At 43.2% G+C, this 15,275-nt stretch overlaps 1 protein-coding gene across 1 annotated transcript; it reads left to right on the plus strand.

Moving 5' to 3' along the window:
• The first annotated feature begins 3,060 nt into the window (after window positions 1-3,060).
• LOC144672323 (putative G-protein coupled receptor 139) lies at window positions 3,061-14,989 on the plus strand. The gene is made up of 2 exons (XM_078534176.1): window positions 3,061-3,124; window positions 14,019-14,989. The coding sequence occupies exons 1-2, from the start codon at window positions 3,061-3,063 to the stop codon at window positions 14,987-14,989; spliced, it is 1,035 nt and encodes a 344-aa protein (XP_078390302.1).
• Window positions 14,990-15,275: the final 286 nt, after the last annotated feature.

Genomic DNA, 15,275 nt, shown 5'->3' on the forward strand with positions numbered 1-15,275 from the left:
GACAGACAGACAGACAGACAGACAGACAGACAGGCAGGTAGTTGTAGGTTGAGGGACTGGGGAGGTAAACAAGCGAGGCGGAAAGACAGACAAAAATACACAACACAGCTTGAAACAGAGAGAGAAACCTGAGAGAAAGAGAGATAGCGACCCACCGACACACACACATGAACGCACACACACATAGACACATGAATGCGCAATCACACACACACAAACACACACACACACAAACACAGATGGAGAGAAAGTGGCAAAACGATTTTTAGATTGTGAGAGTCAGAGGACATAGAGATTGAAACATGTATACACACGTAATCAAATGCAAAGAAAGAGAGTGAGGGCTGAGAGAGAGGGCAATCGGAAGGGAGAAAAAGAGAGGGATGCTGGGAGAGAAAGAGAGGGTGAGGCAGGGAAAGAGAGATAGACAGGAAGAGAGAATGAGATAGTGACAGGGGAGAAGGAGAATGACAGAGTGTGTGAAATAGGGCGAGAGAGAAAGAGTGAGAGAAAGAGATCGAGAAAGCGAGCGAGAGAGAGAGAGAGAATAGAGAGGGAGAGAGGTGGAAACGAACCGAGATAGGGAGATAAAGTGAGTCAGACTTAGAGAAAAAGCGAGCCAGACACAGAGAGGGAAAGAAAGGGAAAGATGGAGAAAGAGAGAGAGAGAGAAAGAGAGAGAGAGAGAGAGGAAGTTAGAAATAAAATGAGAGAGAAAGAAAGGGAAAGATACAGAGTCAGACAAACAAACAGACTTAGGCAGAGAAGAAGACGCAGTGAGAGAAAGAGAGAGGGAAAGAGAGAGAGAGCGTGAGGGAGGAGGGAGAGATATAAAATATATTCAAAAAGACAGAGATCGATAGTTAGATAGATAATCAGGGAGACATACAGGTAGGTAGGTAGTTAGGTAGGTATGCAGGTAGATAGATAGATAGATAGATAGATAGATAGATAGATAGATAGATAGATAGATAGATAGATAGATAGATAGATAGATAGATAGATAGATAGATAGATAGATAGATAGATAGATAGATAGATAGATAGATAGATAGATAGATAGATAGATAGATAGATAGATAGATAGATAGATAGATAGATAGATAGATAGATAGATAGATAGATAGATAGATAGATAGATAGATAGATAGATAGATAGATAGATAGATAGATAGATAGATAGATAGATAGATAGATAGATAGATAGATAGATAGATAGATAGATAGATAGATAGATAGATAGATAGATAGATAGATAGATAGATAGATAGATAGATAGATGGATAGATAGATAGACAGACATACAGACAGACAGAGATACAGGCCGTTAGAGGGAGAGAGGCTGAGGAGGCGAGCTAGTGAGGCGGAAAGACAGACTGATACACAGCACAGATTCAATGAGGCAGCGAAACGTGAGAGAGAGAGAGAAAGACGCACCGGCACAAACACACTTACTCACACAAACACACATGCACGCACACAAACACATACACAAACACACACATAGTTACACGGAGAGAGTGTGTGAAAAAGAGTTAGGGAGAGAGAAAGTGCCTGAGAAAGTGAGAAAGAGATAGGAAGAGAATGGCAGAGAGACAGAGTGAGTCAGATAAGACGACACAGCGAGAGACAGAGAGACAGAGATAGAGAGATTCTGAGAATGAAATAGACAAAGAGATGTTTAGCAATTGGGAAAGAGAGAGACAGCGAGATTGAAAGATGTAAGAAAAACAGAGAGACAAAGAGAGAGAGAGATAAAGAGAGACTGAGAATGACGGCAAGAGAGTGAGCCAAAGAGAGCCAGATAGAGGTTGGCACACAGAGAGAGAGACAGAGACAAAGAGAGAGAGCGTAAAGGGTAAGATAAAGTGACAGCGAGAACGATGGGGCGAGAAGGAATGAGTGAATTATGTGGACACAGCGAGAGGGAAAGTCAGAGATACACACTCACAGATTGGAAGAGACAGAGTAACGCGCGAGAGAGAGATAGAGACCCAGCAATACACATACACACACGCACGCACAAACACACTCACAGAGATAGAGAGAGAGAGATACAATGAAAGAGAGAAAGGCACAGACAGAGAGAGAAGAGAGAAATGAAGAGAGAGGAAGACCGAATGAGAAGGAACGAGAAGCAAAGAGAGTCAGATAGAGAAGGAAAGAGGCAGAGTGAGTGAGAGGGGGAAACGGTTGGATAGAGAGGGAGAATTGGACAGAAAGAAAGAGTGGGGATTGTGAGGCTGAGAGGGAGAGACACAGGGAGTGAGAGATCCAGAGAAGGAGAGCGAGAGAGGAAGGAGAGAATGCGAGAGGCAGTGAGCAAAAGAAACAGAGAGTGACGTAGAGCTTGCAAGAGCGACATAGGAGGAAAGAGAGAGACACAGAATGAGGGAGAGAGAGAGACGCACACGGAGAGATAGAGAGACAGAGAGAGGGTGAGGAAGAGAAAGAGAGTTGAAAAAAGTGAGACAGAGTCGCATTTGATTGAGGTGTGGAATCAATTTTGGGGCATTTAAAATATGTCCTGATATTTTATTCGTTGAATTTAGCAATAGAATGCCACCCCTAACCCACTTTGATCGCACAACTGAACGTCTACAGTTAAAGAGGACAGCTCCATTCAAGATTGCAATAGAACAGCGTGGAGAGAGGCACTCTAACATTTAGAATTTAATCAATAAATGGTAACAGTTACATGAAGGATATCACTGAAAATATACGAGATCTAGAGATGAGACTGATGGTGTTAGAGTGGACAGCAGATTGTCCGGGTGAATACAGCTCTTTTTTTTAATAGTTAACTAACGTGATCTGAAGAGTTTAGTCTTTGGATCCTAGCAGCTGCATTTTAAAAAAAACATATTGTATCACTAAACTCAATGTCATCATCAGTTTGTTCATACATTTCAAAAACAATTTGAACAATTTTGCAATTTCCACATCCCTGAGGTGATCCCACAGGGTATAAATTAAAGGCGTAGGGAATGTATCACCTCAGCGTTTAAGACACCGAGATTACCAGCAGCACAAAAGGGCACATCACTTCGCACTGAAACGATGAAACCAATTGATGTGGCCGAGAAAATATTCTTCACAATTCTTGCTGTTTTAGGTTTTCCTGGTGAGTGACCATAGTCATTGAAGTTGTGTAATTCTATGTGTGAGCGGATCTGTCATTTTAAACTGTTACTGAAACTATTACGTGCTGATCTAGTGCTCACTGTTATAAACACACCGAATCAGCGATATAATTTGTTTAATTAAAATGTCTTGAAATATCTCTGCGGCTATCTTTACTTTTCTAAAATGAAAATAAACCTTTGTTTGTAACTCACAGTATCTCTGAAGAATTAAGTCCTAACATTTAGTGGAATATCGTGTAATGTTAAATTATACCTCAGTGAAGGCAAACTTCTCTGAAGAAAGGTTTAGCGGGAGTAAGGTAAACATCACCTAGTGCGGGTGAGTGACCTCAGTGGAATACTTGGCCACAGTCAACACTCTTTCACTGCTTGTATATGTTAGTGTCAAATTTTACTAAGTTTAGGTTAGTAACAAGAGTGGAATGGGTGACCCCAGTCAACATTTAGTATGGGTTATATCTGGCAGTGTAGAATTGCATTGAGCGTAGGTCAGTAGCCAGATTGGAATACCTGCTGCAATTGGCAATGTGTGATTGGGAGCATTTGTCGGTGTAGAATTGTATTGAATGTGGGTCAGTAACTGGAATGAAATAGATCGTTTCGATTTGGAAATCATGTTTTTTTTTTATTGATGAACAGTCTTTCCATTCCTTGGAGCCTTCTCTGTGTTCTACGTTATGTGTAGTTTGACAACAGGAAGCGTTTGGATGTTGAGTGAAGATGTTTGGTAATGAGTGTATGAAGTTAAATGTCTGGAAAAGGCTTCATTTTCTATTGAACTGCTCCCATAGAAATAGATGCCAACACGTTTCTGATATTGATGCAATCGGACAGCACTTTTACAGTGTTCCAATGTGCTTTTTGATTGTTTTATAAGGTCATGAGACATCGGAGCAGAAGTAGGCCATTCCGCCCAGGGCGTCTGCTGTGCAATTCAGTGAGATTATAGCTGATCTGATAACCCTCAGGTTCACAATTCTACCGTTTTCTCATAACGCTTGATTATCTTACTGATTAAAAATGTGTCTATAATAAATGCAAAAAACGACAGATGCTGGAAATCCAAAACAGAAACAAACATACCTGGAAAAACTCAGCAGGTCTGGCAGCATCTGCGGAGAAGAGCAAAGTTAATGTTTCGAGTTCGAATGACCCTTCAACAGAACTAGTGTAAAAATAGAAGAGAGGTGAAATATAAGCTGGCTTGAGGGGGGTAGGGGGTGGGTGGGACAAGTATAGCTGGATAGAGGGCCAGTGATAGTTGGAGATAACCAAAATATGTCACAGACAAAAGGACGAAGAGGTTTTGAAACAAAAAATAAAAAATAAAAAATACCTGGAAAAACTCAGCAGGTCTGGCAGCAACGGCAGAGAAGAGTACAGTTGACGTTTTGAGTCCTCATGACCCTTCAACAGAACAGATCAAAAGGACTTTTTGATTTGGATTTCCAGCATCCGCAGTTTTATTGTTTTTATCTAAAGAGTTGTTCAAGGCGGTGATATTATCTGAGGAATGAGATAATTAAGGGTAGAAAGCAGGACAAGGAAGGTACAGATAGCCCGAGTGGGGGTGGGGTGGGGTGAAGAATCAAAAAAGGCTAAAAGTAAGAGATAAAACAATGGATGGGAATACATTTAAAAATATTGGAAGTTAGTGGGAAAAGAAGAATCTATATAAATTATTGAAAAAAGGGGGGTTGGGGGGTGGGGGGGTGGTGGGGGGGGGTGGTTGGAAGGTGGGTGGGTATGGAGGAGAGAGTTCATGATCTAAAATTGTTGAACTCAATATTCAGTCCGAAAGGCTGTAAAGTGCCTCGTCGGAAGATGAGGAGCTGTTCCTCCAGTTTGGGTTGAGCTTCACTGGAACAATGCAGCAAGCCAAGGACGGACATGTGGGCAAGAGAACAGGGTGGAGTGTTGAAATAGCAAGTGACAGGGAGGTCTGGGTAATGCTTGCGGACAGACCAAAGGTGTTCTGCAAAGCGGTCACCCAGTCTGCGTTTGGTCTATCCAATGTAGAGGAAACCGCATTGGGAGCAACGAATGAAATAGACTAAATTGGGGGAAGTGCAAGTGAAGTGCTGCTTCACTTGAAAGGAGTGTTTGGGCCCTTGGACAGTGAGGAAGGGGAAGTAAAGGGGCAGGTGTTGCACCTTCTAAAAATGTCTTTTTCTCAGGCTTGAATATACTTAATGACCCAGCATCTACACCCCTCTACGGGAACTAATTCCAAAGACACACTATGCTCTGAGAGAAGAAATTCCTCCTCATCTCTGTAATAAATTGGTGAACACTATGTCTGAGATTATGCCCTCTCGTCCTACGCCCTCCCAGAAGGGGAAACAACTGCTCAGAATCTACGGTTTGAAGTCCCCGAGGAATCTTATATGTTTCCAATAAGGTCCCCTCTCATTCTATTAAACTCCAATGAATGCAGGCCCAATTTAATCAATTAACCCGCCCAAAAAGCCCCTCCATATCCGTGAACCAGGCTACTGTACCTTCTGTGGGCTGCCTCCACTTCCAGTATACCTTTCTTTAAATAAAGAACCAACATTAACATTATGAGGACTCGAAACGTAAACTCATTTCTAATCCGCCGATGCTGCCATACCTGCTGAGTTTTTCCAGGTAATTCTGTTTTTGTTTTGGACCAACATTATCGATTGTATAATATCTGATTGACTTGTATAGTTTTAGAAAGGTTTCCCGATGTTTATAATCCATTCGCTTTGATATAAAAGCCAACATTGCATTTGCCTTCAGTATTACCTGCTGAACTTGCATGTTAGCGTTGTCATGTTGATTTGTGCGGGCTCCCAACTCCTTCGCTGATGCTGCCTTCTGCACTCATTCTACATTTAAGTAATATTGAGCTCCTTTATTCTTCCTACCAACGTGCATAAACTCATATTTTCCGACAATATATGCCATCACCAAATATTGCCCACTCACTTAACATTTCTATATGCACCTGTAGACTCTTTGTGTCATCCTCACCATTTGTCTTCGCATCTATTTTTGTGATATCTGGACATTTGGCGATAGTTCATTCACTTCCCTCATCTAAGTCACTAATATATATTGCAAATTATTGTGGCCCCAGCACTGAAGGCTGTGGCACTCCACTGATTACAGGTTGCCATTCTGAAAATGTCCCCCGTATCTCAACTCTCTGGCTTCTATTAGTTAACAAATCCTCTATCCATTCTAGTATACTACCCCTAACACCATGGACTTTTATCTTATTAAGCAGCCGTATGTGCAGTACCTTATTGAACGCCTTTTTGGAAACGCAAGTGCATTGCTCCTCCTTGTTCCCCTTTATCCATTCTGATTTTTATCTCCTCAAAATAATTCTAATACATTTGCCAGGCACAATTTCCCCTCCATGAAGCCACGTTAAATCATTCTGATTGTTATGAATTTTCAATGCTCTGCTGTCACATTCTTTATAATATTTAACATTTTCCCAATGACAGATATTATGCTAACTGGCCTATAGTTAGCTGAGATTTTCTCTCCCTCCCTTTTTAAGTCAGAGTTTTACATTGGCAGATTTCCAATCTTCTGTTCTTTTCCCCCAGAATCAAAGGTTCTTGAATGATTCCTACCAGTGCATCCATTATTTGTGCAGCTACTTCATTTAATATCCAAGAACGCAGCCCATCAGCGACTTATCGGCTTTTATCCCCATTAGTTTCTTTATCACTTTTTATCCAGTGATATTTTTTACTAAATTCCGCCCCCCCCCCCCACTCCTCCCCCCCCACCCCCCACCCCGCCCCATTTTGCCCTTTGATTTTTTAATATTTTTGGAATGCTATTAGTGTCTTCATACCGTGAAGACAGATGCAAAACATTAATTAAATTGCTTTGCCATTTCCTGTTGCCCCATTATTATTTCCATACCTTTGTTTTCTATGGGCGATTAGTTCACTTAAGCCTCTCTATTCATTTTTATGTATTTATAGAAGCTGATACTGAACGTTTTCATATTACCTGCTAGTTTACGCTCAATGTTTATTTTCCAAAGCTTAATATGTTTTTGGTCATCTTTTTTAGTTTTTAAAAATGGCATAACCCTTTGGCTTACCATTAAAATGTGCCACAATGTATCTATTTTCTAAGTCTTTCTAATTGATTGTATCCTCAAGTTATTTGCTAAACCATGGTTGGTTTATCTCCATCCTAGAACCCTAATTCCGCACAGGGATACATATTTGATTTGAGTCATGAACTAATTTATTTAACGTCTGCCATGCTTCATCAACCATCTTTTCTGTTAAACTCCCTTCCCAGTCTACTCCAGGCAACTCTGCCCTCATTCCTTTTGAACTTACCTTTTCGTAAGTTTAGCACTCAGTGTTTCGGACCCATTTTCACTGTCAAACTGAATGCTAAATTATACAATTTTATGCCACTTTTTTCCGAGTGGATCTTTTTACACTGAGATCAATTATTACACCTGCGTAATTACATATTAACAGATCCAAAGCAGCCTGATCCCTGATTAGACCCACACCCAAAGTTACAGGAAACTCTCCAGGATACACCCGAAAATTTATTGTTCGTCGCTACCTCTGCCAATATGATTTTCCAAAACTGCATGAAGCTTAAAATCACCCATGATTAATGTACCGCCACTTTTACATGGCATAATTATCTCATGACTTATTCTCTTTCACCACAGTTTAACTCACTGTTAGCTGCCCTATACATTTCTCCCACAACTGTCTTCACCCTCTTGTTATTTCTCACCTCCACCGATGTGGATTCTGCATCTTCCGATCCAAAAAAAAATATTGATGTCTTACGTATTCTCTCTCGTCTAAAAAAGCTAACCCACCACCCTTTTCTTCCTGCCTGTCCTTTCGAAAGACACATACCACTGAAAATTTAGTTCACAGCTTTGATCTCTTCGTAACCACGTCTCTGTAATGGCCATCATATCATCCCCATTAAACGATATGTGTGCCGTTAATTTATTTGTTTGGGTCTGAATACTACCAGCAGTTAAGTAAAGAGGCATCAATTCTGACATTTTACCATTACCCCCTCTTGACTCAATGTGCTGTTGTTTTCTTTACTATTTGCAAAATCTGTCCCTTTCTGTCACATTCTGGGCATCATTACCTAACTAGCTGCCCTGCAAATATCCCATAACTGTTTGCTTCTTACGCCTACATATTCCCTCTCCAGAACCCCCACCCACCTATTTATCTTAAAATACTCTCTCCAGCCCTCGTTATTCAAATTACCAGGACGCTGGCCTCTGCATTTTTAAAGTGAAGCCTCTCCCACTGGAACAGTTCCTTTCTATCCCAGTAATGTTGCGAGTGCCCTTTGAATTGAAACATATTTTTCCCGCACCAAAATTTGAGCACATGTTTAACTCCGTGACTTTATTTATCTCTAGCGGTTTTCCCGTGGCTCAGGTCGTAATCCCAAGATGTTTATCATAGCGGTTCTGTTTTTTTAATTTAGCTCCTGACTGTTCGATCTCTTTCAGCAGAATTTCGTTTCTAGTTCTGTCAATGTCGCTGGCACCAACATGGACGACGCAAGAAGATTTCTCCCCTCCACTCCAAGTTCCTCTCCAGACCTGACGAGATGTCCTGGCACCCGTCAGGCAACAGAGCCTTCGGGACTCATGCTCACAGCTGCAGTGAACAGCACCCATCCGCCAATTATGCTATCCCCTGCTACTACTGCATTTAAAATTCCACCCTCAGCTTGAATGTCTCCATGTAACACGGTGCCAAGGTCAGTTCACTCATCCTCCCTGCAGTCCTCGCTGTCGTCCACTCACCTGGCAAGGACTGCGTAACTGTTGGACAGTTACAGGGGGTGAGCATCCTTGAACGTGCCCCCCTTGGTCCCCGTACCTACGTCCCCTGCTGTCACACCCTCCTCTCCCTGATCCCAGACCAAATTTGAATTCCTGATCTGAGCGGTGTGACCACCTCCTGCAGCAAATTGTCCAGGTAACTTTCCCTTCCCTGATGTGGCGCAATGTCTGCACCTCGGACACCAGCTCCTTAACTCAAATTCAAATGTCCTCGAGCTGCAAACCCTTGCTACTGATGTGGTCTCTTTGGGTCACCCCGGTGTCCTGCAGGCCCACATGCTGCAGCAGCTACACATCAGCCCCCCTGTCATCGACATCGTATTTTAATTAATTAATTAACCAATTACATGTGCATCCGTGCTCTTTACACTTGAAGAATCCCCCGGTCGGAACAGTTGTTTGTTCTTATATTTTTTTTACACACCAGTTCCAATCTTATAATTAAAAAGCTATTTTATGGGGAAAAAAAAACACAGGCCTCAACGCAAACTAAAGATCTTACTTTTACTTTAACGACTACATATACTCATCAATCAGCTGTTCTCGCGCTCTTTTCAATCTGCTGCTGTTTCAAGGTCTATCATCTCTCTCTCCGCACTCTTTAATGGTCTTTATTTAATGTGTCACACAAAGGTATTTGGGAAGGCAAGTGGTGAAGTTGACACAAAGTCTCCACAGAGGGGTACAGAAAGGTTAAGTGAATGGGCAAGTACTTGGCAGATTGAATATATTGTGGGAAAATGTGTGGTTATGCATTTCAGCACAAAGTATAAAGGACCTAATATTATTTAATTGGAGGAAGACTGCAGATATCTGTACCACAGAGGGATTTGGGACTCCGCCTGCATAAATCCCCCCAAAATAAACTAACATATAATTTCAGCTGGTAACAGGGGAGGAAAATGGAATGTTGGGCATAATTCAAAGGGAATGGAGCATAAAAATTGGGAAGTCTTGCCAATACTTTGCACAGCATCAGTTAGGCCACGCCTAAAACACTGGAAACAGTTTTGGCCCCTTGTCAATGGAAATATATACTGGCATTAGAGGCAGCCAAGAGACGATTCAGTAGGTTGAGCACGGGCATGGAGGGATTTTCTTCTGAGGAGAGGTTGAGAAGGTTAGACCTGTACTCACTGGAGTCTGGAAGACTGAGATGCAGCTTTAATGAAACAAATAAGATTCTTGGCGGGCTAGACAGGGTAGATGCTGAGAGGTTGATTCCCCTTGCAGAGAGTCTCGGACCAGAGGGCATAATCTCAGAGTTAGGGGACACCTATTTAACACAGAGATGAGGAAGAATTTCTTCGCTCAGATGCTAGTGAACCTGTGGATTCTTTACTGCTGTTGTTGTTGCAGGCTGGGTCGTTAGATATTTTTTAATAATGAGGTAGGCAGAATTTTAATCAGAAAGGTACCAAAGGGTTATGGGAAAAGGATAGAAAGTGGAGTTGAAGATTATCCAGTAAGCAATGGCCCCATTGAATAGCGAACAGTCTTGTTCTCCGAATAGCCTACTTCAGCTGATAGGTTTTATGCTCGATTGGTTTCATGCTCTCTCCACTCCACCTGCTCATTAATGCTCTCTGGACTCACTCTCACTGCTCTCTGTTGGTGGTTCTCTCTTCTCGCACTGTCTCACTGTTAATGACCCCGCTGTTCCTTTCAGTCTCTCATTGTTAATTTCCCGCCTCCCTTCTCTCACACTCTCACTCTTAATGGCACCGCTGTTTCACGGACTCTGCCACTGTCAATGGCTGTGCTGCTCCTCTCGCACTCATAGAATAATAGGGTCACAGAGTAATCGATTTATACTGCATTGAAACAGGCCCTTCGGTCCATCATGACCTTGAAATGTGTCAAGTTCCTATCTATTCTAATCCCATTTTCCTGCTCTGGGTCCGTTGCCCTCTATGCAATGCTGTTTCAAGTGTTCATCTAAACACTTCTTAAATGTTGTGAGGTTACCTGCCTCTACCAACCTCTCAGGCAGTGTGTTGCAGATTCCAACCTCATCCTGGGTGATTTCCACCCCCCTTAAATCCTGCTAATAGCCTCGCTGCCTTTCTCGCAGTTCTCTCACTCTCTCACTGTTAATCGCCCCGCTGCTTCTCGCACTCTCTCACTGTTAATGGCCTCGCTGCTTCTCACACTCTCCCACTGTTAATGGACACGCTGCTTCTCACACTCTCTCACTGTTAATGGACCCGCTGCTTCTCACACTCTCTCACTGTTAATGGACCCGCTGCTCCTCTCTCACGTTCTCACTTTTAATGGCCTCGCTGCTACTCTCACTCTCTCGCTTTTAACGGCCCTGTTGCTTCTCACAATCTCTTACTGCCAATGAACCCGTTGATCAGTTCGCACTCATTGAGTCATGGGGTCAGATTTAATAGAGTTAAACAGAACAGAAAAAGGCACATTGACCCATTGTGACTGTGCCGGGCGTCACCTCCTTATTCTAATCACCTTTCCCTGCACTTGCTGTGCCGTTTCAAATGCTTTTATAAATATTTCTTAAATGCTGCGAGGGTTCTTTCCTCTACCATTCCCTCAGTCAGTGCTACAGATTCAAAACACCCTCTTGGTGATGTTATTTTCATTCAAACCTCCTCTGAACTTCCTGCCATCTGCCTTAATATTCCCTGGTTATTGAGACCTCCGCTAAGGGGAAAGCGTTTCTTCCTATCTACCTTATCCACAACCGACACAATTTCCTGTACCTCTATCAGGTACCCCCTTAGCCTTCTCTGCTCTAAGGAAAAGAACACTAGGCTATCCAGCCTCTTTTCAAAAGCTGAAACGCTCCAGCCCAGGCAACATGCTGGTGAATCTCCTCTGCACCCTCTCCAATGCGATCATACCCCACATGTGGCGGCCATTACTGCAAACAGTACTCCAGTTGTGGCCTAAATAATGTTTTGAACAGCTCCAATAACACCTCTGTTCTTGAATTCCAAGCCTCGGCTAATAAAGGCAAGTGTCCCATAAGGCTTCTCAATGGCCTTATCTACCTGTGCTGCTGCCTTCAGGTGTCTAGGGACTTGTACACCAAGTTCCCTCTAATCCTTTCTGCTTCCCGGGCTGCTACCATTCATTGTGTATTCCGTTGTCATCTTAGTCCTCCAAATATTAACCTTATGCTTCTCAGTATAAAATTCAATTTGCCACTGTTCTGCCCAGCTTACCAGCCCACCTATATCGACCTGTAATCTCAAGCTTTCATTCACACTATTTATGATTTCGTGTCATCTACAAAGTTACAGATCATACCTCCTAAATTCATGTCTCAATCATTAATGTGCACTAGAAACAGCAAGGGCCCAGCACCGAACCCATCGGTACACCACTCGTCATAGGCTTCCAATCGCAAACACAACTTTTCTCCATTACCCTCTGCCTCCGGCCACTCAGCCAATTTTGAATCCCATTAATTGCCCTGGATCCCATTGGCTCTTAATTTTTTGGCCATTCTCCCACGAGGGACTTTGTCAAAAACCTTACTGAAGTCTATGTTGACTACATCGACAGTTCTGTTGAAGGGTCATGAGGACTTGAAACGTCAACAGTACTCTTCTCCGCCGATGCTCCAGACCTGCTGAGTTTTTCCAGGTATTTCTGTTTCTGTTTTTGTTTTGGATTTCCAGCATTCGCATTTTTTTGTTTTTATTACTTTGCCGGATGTTTTGTTTGTTTCGTTTTTTAAAGCAATTTCCCTCAATAAAATCCAAGTAGCAAACTATTTAGCATTTTTCTGAAAAAAAGAAAAATGCAGAGACTCTTACCTTCTGTAGTGTCATTTCAAAGTTGCAAGGAATGAAAACAACTCACTCATTAATGACCAAACAGTTCTTTTCGTTGCTCTAACGTCACTACTTTCATATCCCAGCGCCGCCGAGTGCCTGGGTGAGTCCCAGGTAAACTCCTCTCGGCTGTTTTTCAACCATTTCACTCCCTTACAGGGGCACTGCGATCGTCTCTTTATACAGCCGCTCCGATCCTTCACAGGCAAACTCGGTCTGCAATTTATAAATCCGCTCCTCATCCTCACAGGTAAATTCCGCTCCGCTCTATATACAGCCATTCCACTCCATCACAGGTAAATTCTGCTGCGCTCTATATACAGCCACTCAACTCCAACACAGGTAAACTCCGCTCCGCTCTATATACAGCCACTCCACTGCATTACAGGTATACTCTGCTCAGCTCTATATACAGCCACTCCACTCCATCACTGGTAAACTCCGCTCCTCTCTTTTTAAAGCCACTCCGGTATCTCAAAGGCAAACTCCGCTCTGCTCTTTATACAACTGTTCCATTCAGATCCCTCACAGGTAAACTCGATTGTCGCTCTTTATAGAGCCGCCCCGCTCCCTCACAGGTAAACTCCGCTCTGCTCTATATATACCCGTTCCACTCCCTCACAGGTAAACTCCGCTCTGTTCTATATACAACGACTCCGCTTCTTCACAGGTAAACTCTGTTTTCGCTCCTTATACACCCATTCAGCTCCCTCACAGGCAAACTCCGCTATCGCTCGGTATACAGCCGCCCGCTCCCTCACGGGTAAATTCTGCCCTTTATACACTTGCTCCACTCTCGCTCTTTATACAACCGCTACCCCCTCTCTCTTTATACAACGGTCCCCTCTAGCTCTTTACACAACTGCTCTGGTCTCGCTCTTTATACACAAGCTCCACTCGCACACAGGAAACTTCCTGCTATTTATACATGCACTCCGGTCTCGTTCTTTTTTGATATTTCACCCTTATCATTTATTTAATTTTCCACTATCGTTAAATTACTAATTTAATAATAATGAGCGAGTGGTAGTTACTCAGCTGCTAATTTCAATCTAAAAATAAAGCTAAAAGCGGAAATGCTCACCAGCCAACCAGCTGACTGTTTTCTTGTGACCAAACTCTGTTTTGGTGCTCAAATTCTGCCCTCACTGTCTGGGTAAGACAGGGAGAATGTTTAATCATTAATTTCCAGGCTCTTCTCCCTTCTCTCACTTACAGTTAATTTACTGGGAATTGTGATCCTGTGCCGGGGAAAGTGTGGCCTCTCCACCTGCACCACTCGCTATCTGGTGGCCATGGCAACGGCGGATCTACTGGTGATTGTCACCGACCCCATACTGAACCGGATCAATCATTATTATTTACCACTGAATTTCCTGGACCTCACTCCTGTGTGTCGTGTTTGCGCTGTCCTGCTGGCTGCAGCCACGGACTGTTCTGTCTGGTTCACCGTCACTTTCTCCTTTGATCGATTTGTGGCCATTCGTTGCCAGAAGCTGAAAACAAAATATTGCACCGGGAAAACCGCGGCCGTGGTTCTAGCGACAATCGGCATCCTGCTCGGTTTAAAAAATATTCCCATGTACTTTGCATATGAACCTGGAGAGATAATCGACAATGCACCTTTGTTCTGTGTTGCAAAGTCCACTTCCAATACTGATCCCGGATGGGTTGGATATTCTTGGTTTGAGAAGGTTTTGACCCCATTGCTCCCATTCGGTTTAATTCTGCTGATCAACGCTCTGACAGTCAGACACATTTTAGTGACCAGTCGAGTCCGGAAGGGACTGAGGGCTCAGAGTAAGGGAGAGAATCACAGTGACCCAGAGATGGAGAGCAGGAGGAAGTCTATGATTTTACTCTTCACCATATCCGGCACTTTCATCCTCCTGTGGTTGGTGTACGTTATACAATTTGTCTATAGTACTGTGAGGGGATTAATTTACCTCACTGAGCCTGAATATATATCACAACAAGTCGGATTTATGCTGCGGAGTTTAAATTGCTGCACAAACACATTTATTTATGGGGTGACTCAGTCCAAGTTCAGAGAGCAGATCAAGAACGCAGTGAAACATCCGGTTACATCAATTATTCAATTAATAAAGAAAAACTCCAGACTGACAGCCACCTCAGCCAATCAGAGAGCACCGACCGCTAACGGACAGATGCTTCGGCCAATGAACTAGCTCCTAATGCCAGCTGAGAGCAGGCCGAGCCAATCAGGGAGCTCCACCGCTTACTGACAGCTGCCGGTGCCAGTCAGGGCAATCCACCCCATAAATGACAAAAGCGGCAGCCAATGGGACAGCGTCAGGTTTTCACCCACAGACGCCTTAGCCAGTCAGTGCGAAATGCTCGCTGACTGACTGCTACCGGAGCCGATCAAGGTGACCTGAGACTGAATGAGAGTCGCTTCATCCAATCAGGGAGCTGCATTCATTAGGCCCACAGTCATGTGGGCCAGTCAGGGCG

The sequence above is a fragment of the Cetorhinus maximus genome, chromosome 37, assembly GCF_964194155.1.
Source record: "Cetorhinus maximus chromosome 37, sCetMax3.hap1.1, whole genome shotgun sequence".
Lineage (NCBI taxonomy): Eukaryota > Metazoa > Chordata > Chondrichthyes > Lamniformes > Cetorhinidae > Cetorhinus > Cetorhinus maximus.

Excerpts from the sequence above, each read along its gene's own strand:
- LOC144672323 (XM_078534176.1), top strand. The coding sequence starts at position 3,061 with ATGAAACCAATTGATGTGGCCGAGAAAATATTCTTCACAATTCTTGCT. Across the intron at positions 3,125-14,018 it reads TGCTGTTTTAGGTTTTCCTG|TTAATTTACTGGGAATTGTG; the intron begins GTGAGTGACCAT and ends TCTCACTTACAG.